Source organism: Ceratotherium simum, chromosome 29, assembly GCF_057802395.1.
Source record: "Ceratotherium simum simum isolate JZ-2026a chromosome 29, ASM5780239v1, whole genome shotgun sequence".
NCBI lineage: Eukaryota > Metazoa > Chordata > Mammalia > Perissodactyla > Rhinocerotidae > Ceratotherium > Ceratotherium simum.
In genome coordinates this window covers 7,336,005-7,360,378 of record NC_141928.1, presented here as the reverse complement: position 1 = coordinate 7,360,378, position 24,374 = coordinate 7,336,005, and the positions used below count along the sequence as shown (strand labels likewise).

Here is a 24,374-nt window from a genome sequence, read left to right as displayed (position 1 = left end):
GACTCTGTGGCCGTTTCCTCACTGGCCAGGAGGTGGCGATAAAGACCTGCATCCTCGGCCTGGCGAGGGGTTGGGGCCAAAGCGCTGCTTGAAGGAGAGAGGGGAGGGGACGGGCGCAAACTTCGTCCTGCGGGTTGGAACACGGTTGTGGCCAAACCTGCAGACAGGCGTATCGGGGTGGCACTGTGGGGTCGGTGCAGCGGTCAGATAGACTCCAGGCAGTACCTGCCGCCTCCTGACGTGGCTCTGAACACTGCCCACCCCCGTCGCCCCAGACTGGGAGAGAAACATGTGCCCCAGCCCACCCAGATGCTTGCCCTCCAGGGACCAGATGGTGTGAGCCTGGCCTGAGGAACGCAGAAGACAAACGGTTGTGCACACACAGGGCTCTTTCCCTCACCCCACAGTGGAGGTCAGCAAGCAGCCTTTGGTTCCAGTCAAAGAGGGAGGCTGGGGGCCAGTGCCTGTTTCAGGTAAGGGCTGATCCAGGTTGACAGAGGCTTGGTCCCAGGTTTGAGGTGTGTGGTAGGGTCTCCCACCTTCCAGAAGGGTTTACTTGGAACAAGCCCTGACCCCTGAGGATGCCTCACCCCACCCTCAGCCTCATCCCAGCTGACTCCGCCCCCTCTATCCCCCTGGTCTAGGACCCCGAGGAGACCAGCAACCAGACACCTGGAGAGGCTTATAGGGTGAGATCAGGCAGCAGGTCCCAGCCGCCTGGGATGTGCGTTTATTTGTGTGGCAGGGAAGGCCTCTCCTCACCCGCCCGCCGTGTCCTGGCCTGGAGTTGGGGTCCAGCGGCCATTCACCTCTGAGCCCGCTGCGGGGTTGTGGAAGGCAGGAGAAGCTGGTACCCCTTGGGGCGGCCCCGCTTCAGGACCGTGTGCAGCACCAAGCTGGGCAGGAAGGACTCCTAGACAGAAAAGGATGACCAGCTGGGCGCTGCGGGGGGCCTCCGGGCGGGCGAGGGGGTTCCCTGGGCGCAGGGTGTTCTACACCACAGCGTGAGGGGGCAGGCACTGCGGTCAGCCCCCTTTTACAGATGGGGTAACTGAGACGCAAAAAGACCCCACTGCTTGCAAGTACGGAGCCGGGGTCTGAACCCAGCCAGCCCAGCTCGAGAGCCACCCCCTAGCCAAGCGCGTAGGGAGGCTTTACCCGGCGACCGGCCACCCCACCGGGCTCCAGGCGGCCAGCTGCCAGCAGCTGCTCACCAGCTTCTGGCTCCAGGAGGAGGGCGATTTGCCCCCCTGCTCCAGGATGCTGTGGGTGCCCAGGAAGGTTTTGAGGTCACCCCGCTGCCTCTGGGTGGTGGCCCTGGGGATGAACGGCAGGCTGCTGTTCACGGAGGCATCCTCAGAGAAGTGGCCCTGCGGCTCCTGGGTGGGCCTGAGGGGGACAGAAGCCCGTGAGCTGCGTGGACGCTAAGTCCGAGGTCCACCCATGGCTGGCATGGCCCTCAAGAGCCCAGACCCTCAGCCTGCCCACTGCTGGGCGGGAGGTCTGCAGGGTGAGGAGGGGAGCCCGGGTGCTGACGTGGAGCCCAGCCCCTTCCCCGAAGCCTCACAGGCAGGGCCTGGCCGTGGCCTCCTCCACGGCTCTGGAGTACAGGGTTTTGGGCAAACTCTCCAGCCATCTCCCGACACTCCTGAACACCCGCTCTGATGCCGCCGACTGGGTGGCTGTCCCGTTCTCCTTCTCGAGGCTGCCCTGCCAGACTGGAGGAGAGAGGGTGCGGATGAGATCTCTACCGGGAGGGGGCACCCGCGCCCCCACGCTCCCCTCCTCCCTCTGGCAGGCAAGGCCAGGCAGAGCCCTGTCTCCATGGCAACCCCAGGCTCCCCAGCGCCTTCTGGCTGCCTCCAGAGAAGGCTCCGGTTTTAAAACTATCTTGCGTGACTGTTTCTGCCTTTATTACCCAAGCTGTGCACCCCCAGCGCACACACACCCACTCCTGCTCCAGCCCGGCAAGGACGGCCCCCTTGCCCACCGCGGGAAGACCAGGCACCGCCCATGGAAATCCAATGTTGTGACTCCTACGGGGTTGGAGGGGGGTCTTGGGGCTGGGGGTCTTTCCTGTCCAACAGCTGCCCTTCCGGCTGGTCAGAGACCCCGAATTCCCCCGTGGCCGCCTCGGGATGGAAAGGGCTGGGAAGCAGCCGGCCGAGCCCCACTCTGCTGCCCTGGGGTGTGACCACAGCCCCTTGTGGCCAGTGGCTGACAAGGAAGCATCTCCTAGGCCAGCCAACTGCCATTCACAGGACACTGCTTCTCCAGGCGCCCCCTTTCCTTGGCGTCCCACGAGTGGCCCGGGGCACCTGGCTTCTCTTCTTGGCTGCTGTGTCACCTGCTCTCAGGTGACCTTGGCTTCCCCAGCAAACCACCAGAAGTTGGGCAAAATCGCAGCTTCTATCTCCAACTTCCTGTGACCCTAGGGGGCTGGGTGGGGTCCCTCCTGAATTGGGGAGGGTCCTGGATTTTTAGAGCTTTACCCACAGTGAGGCTTTGAGGCAGCTGTTTCCTGAAACGGCACACAGTAGGTGCTCGATAAATAGGTGCAGGCTGTGGACTGTTGGAGGCCCTGGGGCTGCTGGACCCCGAGAAGAGAAGAGCAGAGAAGAGGCTGGGCAGATGGAGAAAGGGAAGCTGGCGAAGGTTACACCGGAGCAGGGACACGTATCTTCCTGCCTGCCTCTTGACACCCACTTCAGAAAGCACTGGAAACTGCCCACATGGACACCATCACATCCGTCCTGAAAGGGCTGAGCGCAGACTTCTGCCCAGCAAGCCGGCCTGGTGGCTCCCAGCTTCTTCCCACCACCCAAGCGGTGCCAGCCTTCCCCAGCAGAGAAGGTTTGATCTTCTGGACCTTTCTGGGCACCTCCTCATCCAGGTCCCTGAGGTCTGCCTTCCCTGGATATGGGAAGAAGCTGCTTCTGGTGCCTTCCAGCCTTCTCCAGCTGCCGTAGGCCATGTGGGGGGCCAGGCATGGGGTCGGGGGGCTGCGGGGGCAGCTTCCATGGTGAGCAGATATGGTGTGTGGGGACCCTTGGCAGCGAGAAGTCCCTCAGTGGTGGCCAGGCCTGGGCAGCCGCTGTCTCCTGGGCCACGACTGTGGCTGCTCCCTGGCGCCAACTGCCTTGGGACACCTCTGCTGGACCTCGGACCCTCTCTTTGGTCCTTGAAGGTCACCCTGACATCCTTCGGAGAGGCCAGTTCAGGTGCCTCCTCAGCAGGGCCAGTGCCTCTTAACCTTTGCCGGCTGCTCCCTTACTCTCAGGACCCAGAGCCTTAGCCTCTGCTCTCTTGGCTCCAGGCTGGAACTTTCTGGAACCCCAGGGTTCCCCATCCTGTCTCTTACCTGCACAGCTGCGCTCCCAGTAGCGGAGTGCTGTGTCCCGTAGGGTCTCGTCAGCAAATCGCACTCGGAAGGGGTAGCACCGCCTGCGGGGCCCTGAGCCTTCCCCCGAGGAACTGTGGGTGAACACAGTCTTGAGCTTGGGGGCCTGTGGACTGTGGGGCCTGCCGAGAGGCGAGGGGCAGGGAAGGGCCAGGGCCTGAGTCCCAAGTCCCCACTCCACCTGTGATCCTGACGGCCACAGCAGCTGGCCTTTTCTGAGCCCACCAAACCCACACAACCCTGTGAAACACAGTTATTACTCCCATTCTACAGATGAGGAAACTGAGGCACAGAGACTTTTTGCAACTTGCCCAAGGTCACACAGCTGGTAAGGGGTGGAGCCAAGATTTGAATCCTGGTTCCAGAGCCGGTGTTCTTCTATATCAAGCAATTCAGCAGAGAGAATAAAGATATGAACTCGGCAGTCAGGCAGTCCTGGGGTTCAATCTTAACTCTTTTGAGCCTCAGTTTCTCTATCTGTAAAATGAGGATTATCGTTGTGCCCACCGTACAGAGTGGTGAAAGATGAAATGGACAGCAACACGCCCCACCCAGGGTTTGCGGGGCCCAGAGTGAACACCTCGAACTGGGAACTCTTCTTATTATAATTGTCATTCTCATCATGCCCCTTCCCAGCGTGTGACCTTGGGCAGACGACCCTCCAGTCTCCATTTTCCAGTTTTCCCCTTTAAGTTATGTATTATATATTGCACGATAACAGCATCCTTATAAGAGTTTGGTGAATATCAAATAACTTAAGTGAGACTTCTACCACAGGGCCTGGCACGGGGCCTGGGCTCAATAAAGGGTGTCTGTTATTGTTACGTTTATTGTTATTAATTTCAGCCTCAACAGCAAGGCTGCAGGAGGGTCCACCTGTTCCATCCATGGCTCTGTTATTCAGAAATGCCATGTTCTACCTTAAGTACGTACATATTGATATATCCATATCCATTTATCTGACCACATTCTCACGTCTGTGTGGACGCAGAGGGGATGCTTCTCATCGGCCCAGGGAAGAGCCAGGCAGCCAGGAGGGGTCCAAGGCAGTACCCCGGCTACAGGCATTGGGACCTGGTCCTCAAGCTGTCTGCTTATCAGTCCTGTTCTGCGCTGGCCTCAGGGCCAGGCCAAGCCTTACCCCAGCTCTGCCCTCAGGTCTGAAATCTCAGCTTCTCCTCTCAAAGCCTGCTGGAGCTCATTCTAATGCAGCCTGGCCTCCCTGGAGGGCCTACCAGGGAATCTCACACCCCGGAAGGTGCTCAACTATTAGCTCTTGAACAGGAAACACTGGGAATGTGTCCAGCTGTGCTGTGGCTCACATTTGAGATCATGAATTCCATACTTTCATTTATTACATCTTGTGAGAAGTAGTGTGTTTATTTGGCCTGATTGATTTAAAGTTCCTGGGTTGGCAAATGTGTTTCATTTCTGGCACCTACTCTGATCCATTAGTGGTAGGTGGTATCTGCCTGGGGTACTGTATCAGGAAGGGTTCTGAGGCTCAGTGGGGAAAAGTGCTGTGATCAATTAGTACTGTCTGCCATGGGTCCAGGATAAGAAGGAATGGAATGTATGTTCCATTTTTACATTTTACATTTTTACATTTTAGAGTATATTTACTCTCCCTGGTCTTTGAATTCCTGGGCAATGCTCTTCACCCTTCACCCCTGTTTAAGCCTACTTAAGCTGGAGGAATTTTTCCTGCATTCTTTCCCCCTCCATTAGAGCTACGGCACCTAGGCCCAGGAAGCTCTAATGCTCAGGCTCTTCTCCTACCTCCATTCCTTATTTTATTTCCCCCAATATTTGACATATAGTAAAACCTAATAAAAGTTAGAGGAAGACATGGATGAGTGAATGGTGGGATGGGCAAAAGGATGAAAGACTAGTGGGTGGGTGGGTGGGTGGGTGGACTGATGGATGGACTTATGGATGAATTAACGAAAAGGTCTGAATAGAAGGACTGGATCTTAGGGAGGTTGGGTAGATGTATGGAAGGGTGGGTGAATGATCATGTAAATTAGTATGTAGACTTGTAGATGGCTTCATGACTAGATTAGAGATGGATAGTATGCTGGATTTATAAGTGCATGGAAAGATTTGTAGATATTGATCATTGGATTCATGGATGGGTGGATAGAATTCTGGGAGTTTGTGAATAGATAGATGACTAGCTAGATGGATGGATGGATGGATGAGTGGATCAACAGGAGACCTGATTCATGGGTGAATGAATGGATGGATGGAGAGATTCATGAATAGGTTGTGGAAAATCTGGTTCACTGATAAGATGCATGCAAGGATGGATGGGTGAATGGGAGAATGAATATATGAATGGATTCATGGATGAATTATGAATGTGTTGGTAGAAGACCTGATTAATGGGTAAATGGATTCATAGATGTTGATGGATGATCCTTGAATGGGCTGGGAAAAGAACTGATTCATGGATAGATCTATGTAATGATGAGTGGGTGGGTGGGTGGATGGATGCATGGATGGATGGATGGATGGGTGGATACATGGGTAGATTCACCGATGGATTATGAATGCTTTGGCAGAAGACCTGAGTCATGGATGGACACATAGGTGGATGAATAGGTGGATAGATGTATCAATTCATGGGTGAACGACAAAGGAAAGGAAGGAAAGAAAAGCTTCTTCTCCCCACTCCCCTCCCCCCATCCTCCCATAACTCACTGGTTGGCCTTCTTGACTGTGGTGAATTGTGAGTGATCTCTCTTCAGGGGCCCCAGGGCAGGTATCTGATGGAGCAAAATCTTCTTAAGACTATTCCGGAAGTACGATGACTTGCCCCTTGAAGACAAATAGGCCACAGCTGGCATGAGTGGTCAAGGTCCCCCACCCTCGGAGCATCCATGGCAACCCTGTCCCCACCAACAGGTCACTGACACTTACCGCAGGTCTGGGAGGAAGGAGTAGTTGGGACACTGAGGACACCTCCGGCAGTGCTCTGACACACCCCTTTGATGTGGAGATGCTGGGAGCCAGGAGGAGGTGGAAAGAGTTATGAGCCTTTGCTTGGGGACAGTCCTTCCTACGCTCTTCCTAGTTACGCGGCCTTGGGCCTCGGCTTCCTCATCTGTACAATAAGGGCAATGGTAGAGCCACCCTCAAGGGGAGGTTGCCAGGACTGTGCTAGGAATACACGACTAATATTAGCATCATTCTGGGCATCATGGTGGGCCCCCCACCGGAAATGACTCAGCCCCGCCCTTGCCCCGCCCCCTGGGGGCGCCGCAGGGCCTCACTCGGTGGCTGCGGCTGCTCCTCCGCATGCTCCACCCCAAGCTGGCGCAGGAACCCCCGGAACCTGCTGGGGAGGAGGAGCTCCCCCAGGAGGGCACCCAGGGAGTCCGGGGCCTCCTTGGCCGAGCCCCTCCGGGGGTCCTCGCACTCTCCAGGCCCGCGGCGCGGGGGCGCCGGTGCCCGGGGCGCGCGGGCCAGGAGCAGGGGCGGCAGTAGCAGCGACCTCAGCCCTGTGCGGTCCTGCGCCGCCCGCGGGGCCACTGTGGGCAGGGCGGGCAGGCGCGGCAGGGGGCTCCGGACGCCCACCCCAGGCTCTGTGTGCGAGGACGCGCACCTGGGGGCCTGCCACCACCCTGCGTCGCTCCCCAAGGCCCTCGAACTCCCTGAGCCCCCCGCGCCAGAAGATGCTCGCAGCTGGGGCGCAGGCAGCCTGGGCAGCAGCGGGTCGCTCCTTCGGCGAGCGCCGTCGCCGGGGAACCCCTTGGGCGCCACCTGCTGGGCCCCCGGGTTGGGGTGACGCTGGGGCATGGCTGGCCCTGCGCTGGGGTCAGGCCATCCTCACGTCAGTGGGGGCGGGGGGTGCCGTGTGAAGTGGAGAGGAGGGCAGAGACCTGCCCCCAGGCCATAGCGCCCAGAGTGGGGCAGTGTGGTTTGGGGGTAACACCACTGGCCCCCCAGACAGTGAGTGGTTCAGGCTAGAGCCTCTGTTTCCTCACCTGAAAAATGATGACGGTAGGCATACCCACCTTTTTGAGTTGCTGTGACATTTAATGAGCAAGCGCATGTCAGTGGCTTAGAAGAGTGGCAGGCACGTTGTACCTGCTCAGCAAGACGAGTTGGTGTTCTTATTCTTTTCAAATTATTACTATTTAGGATTTAGTAATAATTTGTTATTGTATATATGGTATATATTGTATTGTATATATTGCTATATACAATAATTTAGTTACAAGGATAACCTTGTAACTTTGTAACCTAGAGAGCCAACTAATTAGCTTCTCTCGGTGCCGTCAGGGGATAACAGAGCCCCTGCTCCTTTGTAAGAATGAATAACATCCTGCGCGGTAGAGAGCAGTTAGCACTGGAGTGTTCCGGTCCAGGAGGCTGTTACTGTTATTAGCGCTCTGCTGGGAACTGAGAAACCCAGAACCAGCTTGAAAGAGACCCTCAGAGCCCCGTGGGTGGGGGCCTGTTGAAAATACAGAGGCCCCGGATGCTGATTCAGTAGGTCTGGGGAGGGGCCAAGACACATATTTTTAACAAACACCCCCTTTGGGAGACAGACCCCAGGCCTGCCCCCTGCTTCTGACACTGGGGGTCTGGGAGCTGCTTCCTCCATACCACACCCAGTCCCAGACTGTTGTCAGCTCTGAGCTGGCTCCTAGTGTCACACTCACCCTGGTGGGGCTTCTGGGTGAGGCCAGAGGAGGTCCTGTGAGTTTAGAGCCCCCTAACAGGTGGGCTGGTCCTTGGGAGAGCCCATCTTCCTGGCCCGGTCCCTCTGCAGCCCCTCCCTGCTGCCTCCAAGGCCTCTTCAGGGTCATTGTGATCCGCCCCCACCCAAGGCCAGCTGAGGAGCATCTGCACTGAGGCCTGGGGGCAGAGGGCGGGGCTGTTATGCTCAAGATAACAAGACTGCGGTCACAAGGGGGTGATGGGGCTCCTGACCAGGAGGGACAGAGGGCCCAGGGTTCGGCTACCCCCTCCCGATCCGGAGGCCCAGGTGGGTCATGTTTGGGCTGGGTGGCTCTGGAAGTAAAACTTCCGCCAGAAGCCTGGGCAGTAAGAATGCCTGGAAACGAAGAGACCTATTTCGAGTCCATGCTGTGCTCTGTTTGCTGTGTGATGCTGGACAGGTTTCTCCTTTCTCAGGCCTCCATGGTCAAATGGACTGTTGGGCCCCGTCTGTGATTCTCGGCTGGGAGGGGGCAGGGAAGAAGCTTGTACTGTGAAAATTGAGTGGGGGACAAGGCTAGTTTGGACCAGTAATTTCACTGGCATGGTATAATTTTATAATTTGAAAAATGAAAAAATGACTTTGTAATTCAAATTACAAGGTGCCTGCCTGGAGGAGGCATCACAGATGATGTATTTCATTGTCTGCAAATACTCCTCAACTAGGAATGGAAGGGCATACCTCATTGGGAAGTTAGAATAATGAATGGGGAAGGTGAGAAATTTTTATATTTATTCTAAGGCTATGTGAGTTTTTAAGAACTGGACAAGGACCACCAGACTAACCAGCTGATTTCTAAGGAGCTCTCCAGCGCTCGCATGCTGCAGACATTCACTAAGTGACTGCTGTGTGTGAGGCTCAGGGATTCAGAGATGCAAGAGGCTTGGAGGTCAGAGGGCTGGCCAGAACTGGAAAGGCCTTGGAGCCCGGGTGTGAGGAAGGGACTTTCTCTTCCATCGACAGGAAAAAAAGTAGGAGTAGATTTTTAGGCACCCCAAGAGAGCTCAGAGCTGCCCCCAAAAGATTATGGACACCCCCAGCAATTGAGATAGCTTAGGGTTTATCCCTTTCCCATAGAGATATGGAAAGTGAAGCTTGGGAGAGGTGCCCAGGCCAGGGAACCAAGTCTGACCTCGAGTACTCTAGAGAGGATGCCAAATAATATGTACATAGACAGATGTGGGGCACTCAACGGCAGGTGGGGCTTTTCAGCGCCCCCCCCAAATAGCTTTCACTTCATTAGAGCCAACACACTGTAAGCACCTCCTGTGTGCAGCGCCCAGAGGAAGGCACTGTAAATCTAAGACCAGGATGTCAGTTTAGGAAAAATGAACTTATGATGAATATTGTCATTATAACAGCTTGTTTACTGAGAGACCACGACAAGCCCAGGGCTGAAGGCTTCACATGCAATATCCCACAAATTTAACCCTCAGAGCATTGGAAGGTGAGTAATTATTACATCTGTTGGCAGAAGAGGCGACTGAGGCTTTGAGAGGTTCACAAGGGCTAACCACCTGCAAAATTACATTTCCATCAAGGCTGCTTCGAGGACTGCTCCAGAATTTCTATATATGGGAGGAGCCTAGGGGAGGGCAACCTTTTTGGAATGGGAACTTCATGGACTTGTTCTGCTTATTTGGGGTGGCAACCCCTTGGCACTGCCAAGGGTATTTCTTTTTCTTTCTTTCTTGGATCTGTATGTTATTTTAAGATGCTAGTTGTTATGGGAGAGATTTGAGGAATAAGGCATTTTTTCCCCCTTTTTACCCAGTGAGAAACCCAGAGAACGCTCGTTTTTAAAAATCCAGGCTTGCAGCCTCCACATGAACCGGTGCACGTGCTGGAGGCGGGAGAGGGTCGGTGCTGCGGTCCTTTTAAGTCCGGGAGGTTCTAGGTCAAGACCCACTGGGCGGGGCAAGCCGATGGCGGGGCGGAGCCAGCCGCGGCCCCGCCCCCGGGAGCCCGGAAGTGACGTGAGCGGACAAAGGCGGCGCGTGCCGCGCGGTGTGGCGTCTGGCCGGGGGCTGACGGAGCTGGTGTGGCTGGTGGGGTCTTCGCCGCCGCCCTTTCCTCTTCCGCGTCCTCTTCTCCCGGTCCCGGGAGCCCCCGCCCGGGGTGAGTAGCGCGCGGCGGAGCGGGGGACGGCGGCGCCGCGAGAGGGAAGGCCCAGCCCCCAACTGCCTCGGCGCCCGAGGCCCCGGCCCGTCACGTGACCGGGCGCGAGCTGGCCGGCCCCACGTGCGCGCACCGGGTTAGGGGGGTCCCCGGTGGGGGAGGAGGAAGAGGCCGAGCCCCCCAAAGCCCGGGTGGACACCCCCACGCGGGCCCCCGTGCCGCAGCAAATCTCTTTCCATCCCTGAGCCTCAGTTTCCCCCATGAGAAACGGGGATAGGGAGAGCACCCGCTCGGAGAGGTGCGTGAGGATTCAGCACAGTGCCCAGTTCAGAGCCAGGCACGGGGTAGCGCCCGTGGCATAGGAGTTGCTATCATATTTCACCTGGACCCGGCCCCAGTGACGGCCCGACACAGGTGCCGCTCAGAAGACAGCCCCCGAGAGCCCTTGGAGCCAAGGTCAGCCTGTTTGCAGAGAGGCTGCCGGACCGAAGGCCCAGGCTGTGCTGCTCGTCAACTGTATGGTCTCTCTCTGGACCCTGGGCTCTCCGTCTGTGCATTAAGGGATGGAAAGGGTGTCAGGCCGTGCCGGTGGGTGGGGCACTGTTGCCGATGGTCTGGGTGTACAGAATCATTGCCCGGTGAGATGGGATAAGCCCCTGGGAGGACCGGGGCCTTGACTGGGATGGGAGGTCTGGATTCCCTCCTTATTCTGTTGGAGTTTCCCGTGTGTTTGTTTTAAGGCGCATCAGTGGATGCGCCTTACTGGAATGGTTTTTCTGTCTGTAAACTGGGGACTGTGGGAGCTGCTTTGGTGAAGACCAGGAGCCACAGAGTCAGAGACAGCCGTCTCCAAAATCTCTGCAGCGTTTCTGTGTTGACACGGATGGGAAGCTCACCCCTCCCCTGCAGACTTGCAGAGCTGTTTCCGTCTGCTGGGTTGACCACCAGCATAACAGTAATAATCCCTAAGGTGTGTCCAGCACCCTACAGTTTACATTTTTCTCATTTGATCTTCGCAACTGGCAGAGAGAATGGATGAGAACCTTGTTTGACAGAGATGTATAAACTGGAGATAACATGTACCCTGCACTGTATGGATCACTTTATGTTTTTATATTGACATTTAATCATCACAGCCTCCCTATAAAGTCAGTATTGCTGTTCCAATTTTATAGATAAGGCAACTTACTTAACTGTGTTTGTGTCTTGTTTGAGCTGACACACCAGTGAGAAGCAGAGCCAGGCTTCAGACCTGGTTCATCTGATTCTGTCAGAGCCTTCATTTGTTTTTAAATTTTTCTCCCATTTTTTTTTGGTCTTCCTTACTCCCTCCCTCATTTTCTTTCTTTTTCATAGAGCACCCTGCCATTCTCATATGTCCAGCCGCTGTCCACACAGATCCAGGGAGAACAGGCCCTGTCCCACGGGCTGTGAGGGCAGAAGTAACTTGAGGCAGGCTCTTGCCTCCTGTTGCTTTCAGGCTTTTTTTTAGAGACCAGTCAGTGAGGAGGATGAGATGACTCTGCAGAGCACTGACGGTGACAGTTCCAACACCATTCTCTTCCCTGGATCCTGGGAGAGGAGCAGGTGGCTGGGGCAGCTGCGCAGGTGTTGCCTCAAACACCTTGGTGTGGGGAGATGGCCAGATGACCATGAAGGATGCACAGAGGAATTCTACCCCTGAGGAGCAGAAGTTCACTATGAGCAAAGGATTTCTCTTCCCCTCCGAGCTAGCCTAGAGCGCACACAAAGCCAGATTGTGCCCAGGCCCCTTCCCCATCCCTGCAGCCATGTAGTTCCTCGCTGTGATCTGGACAGAGTCTAGGAGGACTGCCTGCTGTTTGACGACCCTGCTGTTCCCTCTGACTCCTGCCCACTCTAAGCTGGACACTGCAAGGCAAAGTGTAGACAGGGCCCCCCGAGTCACATTTACTCATGAATCAGCTGTTAGAACAAATGTCAGAGTCATACTCTCCATTTCCCGGCCTACATGTGCCTCCCCTGGCTTGTTCCTAGAATCTGCCTCTAAGTGGAATTCTTATAAATTAAATTATTCAGGGGACCTTGACATTTAAAGGAATCATGTTGTAAGGCTTTTGGTAGAGCAAAAAATTATATTGTCAGTAATGGCCTTCAGTGTTATCAGTTCTGAAGGGCTGTATTTTTGTCTGTAGGATTTTCTTAAAAGTGGAAAATGACTGTAGCTGCACAAAGCTCATTCTTTGATTCCTTCACCAATTAGTAAACACCCACCTTGTGTCAGGTACTGGGCTAATGGTGTACAAGGTTGTGTGCCTGACCCAGGAGGCTTACCTCCTGGGAGGGAAGGCAAACGGATGGCAGAGAGGACAGCCAGGGACACGTGTGGCCCCAGATCTATTCTGTTGATTTAATCGGAAGCGAAGTTTGTGTTGAACACCTGTGTGCTATGTGCGCTGCAAGAGAAATACAGGGCTACAGCTCGGTGTCGCCACTGCTCTGAGGAGCTCCCAGTCCAGTGGGGGTAGGATTTGAATACAAAACCGGAAGTTTGCCAGGGCCGGTGGGCGGTGGTGGGGACGGGCCGACGTCACTGAGCTCCAGTCTGAGGGGGAGCACCGCTGGTGTGGCGTGAAGAGCTGGCTTTGATGGGCTCCCTCCTGGGTAATGGTGGAGGGGCCGTGACGCCTGTTGGCAGGGTCGGTACGGCTACTTGGCCTTTCAGACCTCACCCACATAAGGCAGCCCCCAAACCCAGCTGTGTGGTGACAGGCTGGTGGCCCCCTTTCCTGTCAGCCCTTAGGGAGCTACTGGATGTCCCCTCAACCGCAGTAGCATTCTTGGGGACTGGCAGGCCTCCACATTCTTTTGCTTGCCGTGTACCTCAAGGTTGGATGAGAGTTCATGCTCGTGAGCAGTGTGCCCCTCTCTCTCTCTGGGTGGGGGAGGGTAGCTCAGGTGCTGGGACCCTGGTGTGGGACCCTGGTGAGCCAGGATGGGGGGGTGCAGTATTTAGAACCAGGGGCCCCCAGCCTGTTACCCCAAAGGGCTCTTCAATCAATGCAGTAATTGGAACTTGTCTTCATTGTGGTCCCAAACCCTTGTCCCTGAACAGTGAAGCGAGGGCATCCCTCTGAGAGCCGACTCAGACTCTGAAGGGGGACTGGAGCAGGGTTCTCTCGGCACAGCAGAGGGCTCTACTCAGAGGGGACACAGTGACAAACTGCACATCTAGGAACTGGTCCCTGTAGGCATGTGGGTGTTGTCGGCTCTCTTCCACTTCCTCAGGAGGCCAGTGTGTGCCCTTACCCCTGAGGAATCCCCGCATCCACAGAAGGAGCCAGGTCGGGGTGCGGAGGAGAGCCCCCTTCCCATCTGCTCGCAGAAGCTGGGCTGGGCTCTTCCCTGGCGCCTCCACTGGCTGGCGGGGTCTCTAGGAAGAGCTGAGCGCGGCAGAAGTGGAGTTGCATCAGTGAGGAGCGTTCTCGGGTTGTTTGGCTGAGGTGGGCCTGCTGCTTCTGGAAGGTTCCTTCTCTTCCAGGCAAACTCAGAGTACAGTTGTGTGTTGGGGGTTAGTAACAAGCATGGCGAGTGAAAATTCGTCAGCTTTTCTCTTGTTTTGTTCCTCTTCTCTCCTCAGAGTCTCTAAGTTACTCATCGAAAGCCTCCTGGTTGTCCTCAGGGCACTTTTCTGTCCAGTTACTTCTCTCACAGCCCTAAAGCGTTCCTCAGCCTCAGGGTTTTCCAGTGTTTTTGAGGACCGTCCCAGGGTTCCACAGGAATCTTTCTGTGTTGCCCCTGTGTTCCAGGGGTCAGTGACTCAACTGCAGCCCAGTGGAGTAGTGTGACGGGGACGGGAGGGAGACCCCAGGAGTGCAGGCGTGCGCAGCTTTCCTGGAGGACTGGGGGGATCTCACCCCTGCTCTGAGGGACTCCTGTGGGCTCAGTGCTGGGGACACAGTGGTTAACAGGCAGGGTCCTGCCTCGAGCTTCCATTCTAGTGAGGCCCAACAGTCAGTGAGCAGTATAATATCAGGTAGAAATACTCATTCTGAAGGCAGCAGAAGATGGGGCATGGATAAGGGTGTTGGAGGAAGCCCCCTTAGATAGGCTGGCGAGGGAGGGCCTCTTCGAGGAGGTGACACTTAAGCTGAGACCTCATGATGAGAATCATGAGGGAAGAGCAGTGAGGGCCTAGGGCTCGGCCAGTACCCGCCCTCTTGACCTTGGGCGGGGCACTTAACTTCCCGGTGCATCGGACTCCACAGTGGGTGACTGGTACCTGGCTCATGGTTAGTTGTGATGGTCCAGTGGCCGATGAAAAGTGCTTAGTGTGTGTCAGCAGAGCATGAACTGCTGCCCCTGCTGTTGTGTTCCCACTGTGCTGCTGCCCTTTGTCTTGTCTGCTAGCGTGGCCCCTGCATGCCCACCCTGCCACTCAGTCCCCCTGCAGGTTAGGTCCCAGCACACCCTGTGTCCTTCAGAAACTTGCAGCTGACTGGTTTCCCATAATTGACACACTAGACCCACAGCCCCTGGCCTGAAATCAGGGCCCGCCGTAATCCAGGCCCAGTCTGCCTGTCCAGGCTCATCTCCCACCACCCGCTCCTCCTCTGTGCACAGTCCAGCCAGCTGGGCTCCTCTGGGGTCTGCTCCTCCAGCACCCTGTGCTTCTCTGCAGCCCTCATGCAGTTGTGATCGCCTGTGCCCATGTGGCTGTTTTCCATCTGGCTGTCTCCCCAGTTCTCAGCATGGGGCCTGGCCCAGGGTCCCGGTCATTGTTAACGAAGGACTGGACCCCACAGTGAGCTTGTTGCTGTGCGCACGAGGGAGAGGAAGGGAGGCGGGGGACTCCACAGCCTTCTCCCAGGGCCCGCTGGAATGTCCCCCGGAATGTCTACTGCAGAAAGCTTGGGTTCCCTGTTTCTCTCTCCTTTCTCTTAAGTGTATATCAGGGTTCTCTGTACCCTGGGGTCAGAAGCCATTAAGTTCTGTGTCGTGTAGAGTAAGGAAAGAACCAGAAGCCAGGACTCTGGGTCCCCTGCTCTGATACGAAGAGAGCTTTGCACAATGACTTGAAGAGACAGAAGGCACTGTCGTCCAGGGGTAGCAGCAGATCTGGGGACACTGGATATTCCTCTGTGTCAAGCAGGACTGTGACCACTGAGAAGCATAGTGTGAGGCTGGGGCCCTGGACCTGGCTGATGCACTCCTTTTCTTCACTCAGGAGGTGCCACTGCAGAGTTGGGTGCCTGAGCAGAGACGTGACTGGTGGCAGCATGACGAGCGAGGTGATAGAAGACGAGAAACAGTTCTATTCAAAGGCCAAGACGTACTGGAAAGAAGTCCCGCCCACAGTGGACGGCATGCTTGGGGGGTATGGCCACATCTCCAGCATCGACATCAACAGCTCCCGGAAGTTTCTGCAGAGGTTTCTGAGGGTAGGCGGGTCTGGTGTGCTCTCCATGTGGAGAGGATGTGGCGCCGGTGGCACTGCCTGATCTGCATGGGGCGCCACCTTTTACGTGTACCACGGCAGGGGCTCTGGTTATCTGTCAGTGTCCGCGACCCAGGCCTTGACTGGCAGGGTGGGCGGGGTCAGCTTGTGTTCTGTGTTCAAGTTACCAGATGGGAGCTGGCTGTTACGCTGGGGCCTCCCGGATGCCAGAATTGAGTAGTCTTCCTTTAAACCGTTCAGTTTTGCCAGGAACGAAACCTTTGCTGTCCTGCTGTGTTCGTGGGCATGTGGGCAGTGGGTGTTGGCTGTTCTGCTGAATGCAAGCTCCTAGGTACTCGCCCCGCCGTACTACCAGGCTGGCGTCTCCGTGGCTGGAGCATCCCTGGGCCTGCCCCCTTCTTGTCTCCCCCTTGGCAAGCACCGGAGGCTGCTGCGTGCCCCCCTCTCTGTCCATTGTCTCCCCCCTGCCCCCTTTCCATCTTCCCAAATGTGTTAAAATCTTGTGTTCACTGATGGCCCTCTTCCATTCTGTCACTGCTTGAATTCTTTTTATTCTGCTGTCATTTTAACGGGTCTCACGAGTGCGATGAATGCACCTCTTCAAGCTGTCACCTTTATGTGGAAGTTGGCTTTCATTTTAGGAATGTGTGGCCCCAGAAAAGAATGTGCTGTGCTCATGCCCACTGATGTCCCCACTTGTGCCGGCCACCAGCCTGTGCCCAGTCCTGATGAGTAATTCCGGGAGCTCATGAGGAATTTGCAGACAGGGTCCCTCTGGCTCTCTGACCCTCCCTGACAGAGCCTGTTGCTGCTCTGCCTTTTAGGAAGGCCCAAACAAGACGGGCACCTCCTGCGCCCTGGACTGCGGAGCCGGCATTGGAAGGATCACCAAGCGGCTGCTCTTGCCGCTCTTTGGAGTGGTGGACATGGTGGACGTGACGGAGGACTTTCTGATTAAAGCTAAGAGCTACCTGGGGGAGGAGGGCAAGAGGGTGAGGAACTACTTCTGCTGTGGTCTCCAGGACTTCAGCCCAGAGCCCAGCTCCTACGATGTGATCTGGATCCAGTGGGTCATAGGTGAGCTTCCGCTTCCCTCCTCCCCCTCCCACACGGCTCCCGCAGTGGGGACAGGCTCCCCAGAGCCCTGGGAGCTGGGGCTCTGGCGATCCTGCCGCAGGGGCCAGCGGGGCTTCCTCAGACCCTCCCTGAGCTCCCCGGGACGGTGGGAGACTGCCTGAAGGTACATCTCCTTCCGTGGTTTGTTTCAACTCAGCACCTGCTGCAGCCCATCTCGGGGCAGTTTGTGCTGAAAGAATTTAAACGACCAGTCACTCGCTGCATTCAGAAACGGGGAAGTGAATGTACAAATAAGAGTTTCTTTAGCAAGAGGAAGCGTTGAAGCCTTGGCTGTCCCTGCTGCTCGCAGTGAACAGCCCTGCCTTGCCATCCTGTCCTGTCCCCACTGAGCCTGCCAGCACACCCAGGGTGCTCTTCCCGCGCACCAGCGGTCAGCCCCCCGCTCCACGGTGGGCAGCCAGCCCTGCTGGGAACACGCTAGGTCTGGCCCCGTGTTCTCTGGTCCCAGGAAGCGTGTGTCTGGAGTGTTAATGGAAGGAAGGAACTCCATTTGGTACACTCCTGTGATCCAGGCCTGGGAGGGGGTGCGTGGAGTACAGGTGTCAGGCGGGGCCTGCCAGTCACCCAGTCAGGGTGAAACCCCAGCTGCATACTTGGTGATTGCCCTCGGGTAGGTGACTTCCGAGCCAGTGTCTTCTTACGTAAAATGGGGTTGTTCCGTAAGCCCCCCTGGACTGTTGAGAGCGCCAGTGAGGCCCTGTGTGTTGAGCACAGCGTAAGTGCTCAGTAAGGAGTGGCTGACAGAAACGTCCGGTGGCACATAGGTGCTTGCATCACCCCCTAGTAACTGCGCCTCTGCCCTCGCCAGGCCACCTGACTGACCAGCACCTGGCCGAGTTCCTGCGGCGCTGCAAGCGTGGCCTGCGCCCCAACGGCATCATTGTCATCAAGGACAACATGGCCCAGGAGGGCGTGATCCTGGACGACGTGGACAGCAGCGTGTGCCGGGACCTCGAGGTGGTCCACAGGATCATCCGCAGCGCGGGCCTCAGCCTCCTGGCCCAGGAGCGGCAGGAGAACCTCCCTGACGAGATCTACCACGTGTACAGCCTAGCCCTGAGATGAGCGGGGCTGGCAGGAGAAACCAAGTGACCAGTGCGGCGGGGGGGAGGAGCTGGCAGCCGGGTGAGATCCAGAGGCTCCACATCGATGGTTTGGGAGTGTTGAGTGAGGCCACTAAATATACCTGTCTGCTGTCCACTCACTACACAGACTCTTCTTACAAAGGCATCATGGGACCTGGCATGGAGGGGTGTGGCTGAATGGGGGGGCAGTGAGGCGGGAGCCTGGCTCTGCAGCCCTGAGGGGCGGGGACTGGGCAGCGCAGGCCTGTGTGACTCCGGGGGCTCCCTGTTCCCTGCCTGGGAGTAGGTGATCCCATCACCTACGGAGAGAGAGGTCTTCCCTGGGCCTCCATTAACGCCTGGCTGCCTTAAGAAGAGAACAACCCTTAACTTGGTTGTTGAGGACTTTGCCTCAGGAGAGAAGAGGAGCCAAGCCGGGCAGGTGGAGCCCAGAGCTGTCTGCATCCTCCTGGCTGCGGCCCACGTGGTGCCTGCTGTATCCACAGCTGGGGGGATGTTTGCATTCTGAATCCTACTTGGTGATGGGGCCCTGGTGACCTTAGTGTGATGGTCACAGCCTGCAGCAAGGGGAGAGGTCTGTTTGCCTTACCCTTGGCTGTGCCTGTGGCTCCCTGGTAGGCATTTTCAGTGAGAAATAAAAGGGTGACTCCCCGTACTGTGAAGGCCCTAGCCAGCCTAGGGTGGTGCTTTCCTTTACTGGACAACAGGGCCACGTGACCTGAAAACTCTGCCCCACATGCTGTGTCTCCTGCCCACCACCTCCTCTTACTGCTGCCCTGTGACCCTTCACCCTGAACGGGGCGGGGGGGGGGGCACAGCACGTGTTTCACAAGGATCTTGAAGGCCAAGAGAAATCAGTTTAATTTTATAATATAAATATATCATGTAGTCGCCTCAGCTTGTTTCTGAGGCATTTACACCATTCACAATGACTGATGTGACTTGGAGACAGCTTTGTGAGGGCGCAGCTTTGGGCGGGACAGTCAGCTCTCAGTTGTGGTGGCTTTCGGTCAGGTGATCCCCTCACAAGATAAGACATTTTGGAAAAGGTTGTCCCTGGTCATGCGTGATTGCTTTCTAGCGGAAGGCATGGTCCCCAAGACCTCAGGTTTGGCGCACACAGAGCTGCCACCAGAGCCCAGCCCTGTGCCTTGGTGGGTGGAGCCCCAGGTGACCCAGCCCCAGAGCTGCAGAAGCCGGCAGGGTCAGCTCAGCTCTCTCCCAGTCCACCAAAAGCACTTCTGTAAGTGCCAGACCCGAGAGAGGAGAGGTGGGAAGGGGCTCAGCTGAGCTGCACCCCGACAGGCTCACCCCAGCTTTCCAGCTTCAGCCATGTCTGCAGGATGGATCTCAGGAGGACCTAGACTCGGAGCCGCCCTGCTTCTGTAAATGCCTGGCGCCCCTCAAATTGAGAGGGTGAACGCGTGTCCCACGTCCACACCCTGTCCCTTTTTCCAGCGTGGGTTGAGACTGAGGGTGCCGCCAGAGAGACGGGCAGTCTCCGTGGAGGAGACGGCAGCCTTCTCCCACGGGAATGAGGGCGGCTGCCGGGCCCCACCTGGCTCTGTCTCAGTGAGGGTCAGTCTCGTCTCCACCCTGCACCTCCTGACAGACGGACCGCAGGTTCTCCCCCAAGGCTGCGCAGGTAGCTGAATCCACCAGCAGGCTGAGCTGCCCAGGCCCTGCCCGCTTCAGTCCGGAGCTGTCAGATGTCGTCTTCCAGGGTGCCGCTGTGCTCGCTGAGGAGGTACCACTTCAGCCTGTCGGGCAGAGGGAGGGCTCTGACCTTCGCGTCCACGGGCCACGGCTGAAGGTAGAGCCGGATGTAAACGCGGCACAGGTGCGTGAGGGGCGGGGGGTAGCTCTCCAGCCGCCGCAAGGAGCAGTGGAGGGCCTGGATCCTCTCTGCCAGGCTGCCCACAGGATGGATGTCGAAGTTTTCCGGCAACTGGAGTTTCTGGGAGTTAGTGACCATGAGGTCCAGGATGGTCTCGGCTTTGCGCAGGAGGTCCACGTGGCTCTCGTCTTCGGCGCAGCCCGGGTGGGAACAGAGCCTCTCGAAGACAATGTGGAAGCCGGACCAGCAGGACGCGCCGTGGAGGGAACAGTTATAGGCGGCTCCGGACTCCAGCAGGAAGCGCAGGAGAGGGAAATGCAGCTTAAAGCTCTTGAGGCAGATGTGGGTGAGGGACTCGTGGGCCGGACACTCACTGGGGTCGGCCCCGTGAGCCAGCAGCAGCTGCGTCACTTGGAAGCAGAAGCGGTTGATCATCTGGGCCTCCTCTTTGTCCCCTCCCACCGTCTCCCCAAGCAGGAAGATGATGCAGGTGAACACAGTGTCCCCATCTTTGGTGGTAGCCTTGACGTCTGCCCCTAGGAGAGCCGGGAGGGATAAGGCCTTACACCCCTGCACAGGACCCTGAATGTGTAAGAGGGGAGGAGCCTGCAGACTGGGAAGTGCAGTGTGAGGGGGAGGCTCAGAACAGCCTGGGACGAGCCTCACCTCCTTCCAGTAGGAGCCGGATGTTCTCCGTGTTGTGGATCTGCACCCCGTCACTGCTGGCCAGAGCGTGCAGCAGAGCAGTCTTTCCTGTGGAGGGAGAGAGGAAGAACGGGAGGCCCGGAAGCCGAGGTCAGGGCCACCCCAGAGGTGGAGGAGAAATACACTCAGGGTCAGAAAAGGAACTAGAAAAAGGACTGACCTCTCAGCTAGGGCTGAGGGTGACAGGCTGCTGGACGTTCTCTTTCTGCTCACACAAAACTAGGAGTAGAAGGGCCAGGAGAGTAGGATTTTTCTGACCCTGAGATGCGACCTGAAACCCAGGCTGGGTCTCTCCCGGCAGGAAGCCATAGTTCCCTCTGAAGCTGGGTGCACACATACCCTGTTTCCTCCTATAGGCAGCCCTCATGGGGCAGTGTGGACAATGACTACACGCCTCTCTGAAGCCTCTGCAAGTCACCTGCACGCCAGGCCACGCTGTGCCATCAGACAGGCCGCAGCCAGCCTGCCCACCTAGCCATTGTCCCTGGATATCCTGGGTTTCCCGGCCAAGGCACCGGGGCCCAGGCCATCCTGCTGCCCTGCGGGAGGCACCCACCATGCTTGTCAGCCGCGTTGACATCAGCTCCAAGGTCCAGGAGGCGCTGAAGGCAGGGCAGGCGCTCAGGCTCCTCACTGGCCAGGTCCAGGGGGCTGCTCTCGTGGATCTGAGCCAAGACAGCACAGCCAGGTTGACCTGGGAGCCTGGGAGGCTGCTCACGGCCCCTACCACACCCACCTTCGAGCAGGCTGGACCTGGCTCTTACCCGGTCCCTCCGGTTAATGTCAGCCCCGTGGCGCACCAGCAGCTCCACCATGTCAGGCTGGTTGCGCAGGACGGCGATGTGCAGGGCTGTGTAGTAGGTGACTGGGTCTGAGGGCACGGACACAGCTCACGTCAGTCCAGCACATTCTCGCAGAACCCCAGGCCTGGCAGCCCAGCCCCAGCAGTGCCACCTAAGGAGGCCGGGCTCCTGTCACCACAGGGGGTCAGGACAGAGCTGTCCTCGTCGCATGCTAGAGTGCGGGCTCTGGAGTCAGACCTAGGTTCAGGTCCCAGGGGTGTTCTAGTGGGTGAGGTACTTAATCTGTTTAGGCTTTACTTTCCTCTTCTGTGAAATGGGACCATAAAACAGGGCATCTCCTCTGGGGCTGCTGGGAGGAAGACCCAGAGTGACAGCTCCTTAAGCCTGGCAATAACAGCCAGGTTCTCCAAGCTAGGTCTCCAAGTGACTAACTTCAGAACGAGCTCCCCCTCCTCAGCTCCTTGACCCTGTAGGAGCCCACAGCCTCGGAGACCGTCCTCAAACGGGGAAGGGAGACATGCCTGGTCACATCCTGTGTCAGCACCAAGACCCCCGTTGGGTCACAAGTCCCCCTGCATGTATCCTGGCCGACCCTGCGCTCCCTGGGGAAAGCCACAGAGGAAAGGAGAACAGCTCCATCACCGCCCCGGCACTTAAAAGCCAGAAGCCAGCACGGTCCTGCCGTGATTTATGCCTACCGTGGCTTATCTGTCTCCCCTCTCCCTATGGCAAGAAGGAAAATGCAAGATGGCTCAGAATAAGTGGCAGAAAATTACTTTCTCTTAGCTCTGGGCACCCGGCCAGCAGCCACATTTTCACATTAATGGAAGCAGGGACTTGGCTGGGAAAGTTTTGCTAAATCCATCACACAGGAGAAGCAGCAACACACTGCCTCCTGGACCAGAGGTGGTGGTGCCATCTGCATGTCCACAGGGGACGGGAGGCCCCCAGTGCGGCTTCCTCACTCATCACCCAGGAAATAGAGGAGGGCGGGAGCCCCTAAGGGAACGGTGGAAGCAGAGCCCACAGGCCTGGCCGCCCACCCAGCGCAGGCCCACCTGCCCACCCCGCCCCTCTGGGCTCCAGCTGACCTTCGAAGTTGAGGTTGGCCCCGTTCCGCAGGAGAACGTCGGCCGCCCGGGTCAGCCCCAGCTCGGCCATCTTCAGCAGGGCGTTGCTCACGCCTTCTTGGTAAAAGGGAGAGTGGGCTTTTCTCTCCAGCAGCTCAGTGAGAACAAGGATTCGGCTCTCCTCGCTGGCGACATAACTGGGCCTGGGGCAGGAGAGAGGCGGACCAGGTGAGGGTGGGAAGAGCTATGGGACCAGCTGGGCTGGGCACCCTGTGGGTGGGTGGCCTTCAGTTGCCTGCTGTCATCACCCCCCCACCCCCAAGGCAGGGCCCTGGCTCTATGGGGCAGACAGCCTTTTTGGAAAAGGTCTGTGGTGGAGAGGGCCAAAGTGGATCTTCTAACTGGAGCAGACGCCTCGGGCTTGCCGAGAAAGGACTGGGGCTGTCTTCAGCCTCCTCCCAAGCTGCCCAGAGAATCTGGTCCCTGGCTTGGGTACAAAGTCTCCCACACCTGGGCTGTCCGGACGGAAGGGCACCCTAGCGGCCAGGAGTAAGAACCAGACCCTGACACTTGTTCCTCAGACAATGACTGTCCCTGAGCTGCAGAGGGTGCCAGACCAGCCAGGCAGCCCTCCTTCCCGGCTCACACACACTGCGACACTGAGCCTCCCAGTCTCCCGAAGGCTGAATGCACGCAGGCCCTTCACAACCCAGCCCCAACCCATCGACCTCCCCCGCCAGCACTGCCCACTGAGAACTGCCTCGGCTTTCCCCAAGAACTCAGGCCCCTGGGCAGCTCCATAACTTGCATGCAGCTCCCTCACAGGCTGCCATCTCCTCCTCCTGGGGAGGCTCCCCTCCCGGGCTGGTGCTCCCCACTCCCCCCTCAGCCTCACCCATCTGCACCTTTTCAACTGGCGGGATCAAGGTTCAATCCATACTGCCTGGACAGGATTCCGTCTCATCCCCCAGCCCTAGGGAGTGCCCACTGCACCACCGGTGCAGAGCAAACGTTCTGGGGCAGAGTTCCCACGTGATGTCTGGAACTGCAAAAGGCCACGCAGCCCCTAGGCCACCCCCTGGACCCACCCACCCAGCATGGCCTTAGAGGTAAGGAAACACCTTGCACTGCATTTTCAGAGCAAGCCTAAAGGAAACAGAATAGTAATGAAGAAAGCCTACGTTTCCACCAAAGACCCTGGGGAGACTCAGAATAACCCCTGTGTTTGAAATGCCGAAGGATCCCCCCCAACACACACACGGGTCCCCTTTCCTCTGCTCTTTTCTCGTCACACCTAACATACCACAGACTTTGTTTACATTGTCAGGCTCTCTCCTCAGAGCATAAGCATCATGGAGGCTGGGGTTTGGTCTAGCTCACTGGTGTACCCTGAATGATTCATCTTCCGGCACCTTCCCCACAGGTTCACGGACAGGCCTGCTCCTGTCTACATCAAATGCAAACTCAGCTACAGAAAGTTCATTCTCGCGCCGCTCTGGGGTAAGAGCTGAGGGCGACAGAGATGCCACCCGGCTCCCCTGCAGCTCCAGGAGGAGGGCCTGCCGACACCCCACCCTCCAGCCCTCCCTGCCTGCCCGCCCGCGCCGGCCTGGAGCACCTCCACCCTGCCAAGCGCGCGATGCGAGCCGGCGCCCAGGAGCTCGCGCTCGGAGCCACGCAACTCCGGCCTCCGCCTGGGTCTCCTCATCTGCAGGGCGGGGACGCAGCCACCCCGCCCGCCCGCCCGTCCGCCCGTCCCGCCCGAAGTGACAATTCAAGGGAAGCAGCGCGGGGTGGGCGCGGAGCGAGCTACCCGTCCAGGGGCTCCTGCCGCTCGGGGTCCTGGACGCCCAGGGAGCCCAGAATCGCATCCACCAGCGGCTGGTACTCGAAGATGATCCTCCGGAAGCCGTGCAGGAACGGCATCGCGGCGGCCGGCCGCAGCTCCCGCCGAGGCCCAGACGCCGACAGCGCGCGATCCCGCGGCCCCGGCCCGGCCCGGCCTCCGCTGCTGCAGCCCCGCGGCCCGCCCGCCCCGGAAGTGACCCTCGCA

The 24,374-nt window shown here is 57.7% G+C and overlaps 3 protein-coding genes across 9 annotated transcripts; 1 reads left to right on the top strand and 2 right to left on the bottom strand.

Moving 5' to 3' along the window:
• Positions 1-616: 616 nt before the first annotated feature.
• C29H9orf50 (chromosome 29 C9orf50 homolog) lies at positions 617-7,201 on the bottom strand. 2 transcript variants are annotated; one of them, XM_087419571.1, is made up of 8 exons: positions 6,676-7,201; positions 6,323-6,506; positions 6,104-6,220; positions 4,839-4,841; positions 3,362-3,522; positions 1,568-1,718; positions 1,215-1,413; positions 617-913 (listed from the first exon to the last, which is right to left on the bottom strand). In XM_087419571.1, exons 1-8 carry the CDS (start codon positions 7,199-7,201, stop codon positions 806-808), a joined length of 1,449 nt encoding a protein of 482 aa, XP_087275697.1. In that variant the 3' UTR covers positions 617-805. The 2 variants fall into 2 exon arrangements, with proteins under 2 accessions (XP_087275697.1, XP_087275698.1); XM_087419572.1 differs by lacking the exon at positions 4,839-4,841 and having other exon boundaries at positions 1,577-1,718; positions 3,362-3,474; positions 6,323-6,404.
• Positions 7,202-9,556: 2,355 nt separating this feature from the next.
• On the top strand, positions 9,557-18,568 carry NTMT1 (N-terminal Xaa-Pro-Lys N-methyltransferase 1). Of its 5 annotated transcripts, none has more exons than XM_087418939.1 (4): positions 9,557-9,576; positions 15,454-15,667; positions 16,509-16,761; positions 17,630-18,568. In XM_087418939.1, the coding sequence occupies exons 2-4, from the start codon at positions 15,506-15,508 to the stop codon at positions 17,884-17,886; spliced, it is 672 nt and encodes a 223-aa protein (XP_087275065.1). In that variant the 5' UTR covers positions 9,557-9,576; positions 15,454-15,505; the 3' UTR covers positions 17,887-18,568. The 5 variants fall into 5 exon arrangements, with proteins under 5 accessions (XP_087275065.1, XP_004423619.1, XP_087275066.1 ...); XM_004423562.3 differs by lacking the exon at positions 9,557-9,576 and adding an exon at positions 10,116-10,247; XM_087418937.1 differs by lacking the exon at positions 9,557-9,576 and adding an exon at positions 11,014-11,217 and having other exon boundaries at positions 15,454-15,603.
• Positions 18,569-18,743: 175 nt separating this feature from the next.
• On the bottom strand, positions 18,744-24,325 carry ASB6 (ankyrin repeat and SOCS box containing 6). Of its 2 annotated transcripts, XM_004423563.2 has the most exons (6): positions 24,135-24,324; positions 22,343-22,524; positions 21,213-21,319; positions 21,005-21,113; positions 20,410-20,496; positions 18,744-20,279 (listed from the first exon to the last, which is right to left on the bottom strand). In XM_004423563.2, exons 1-6 carry the CDS (start codon positions 24,245-24,247, stop codon positions 19,612-19,614), a joined length of 1,266 nt encoding a protein of 421 aa, XP_004423620.2. In that variant the 5' UTR covers positions 24,248-24,324; the 3' UTR covers positions 18,744-19,611. The 2 variants fall into 2 exon arrangements, with proteins under 2 accessions (XP_004423620.2, XP_004423622.2); XM_004423565.3 differs by lacking the exon at positions 21,005-21,113 and having other exon boundaries at positions 20,041-20,279; positions 24,135-24,325.
• Between the last annotated feature and the right edge of the window lie 49 nt (positions 24,326-24,374).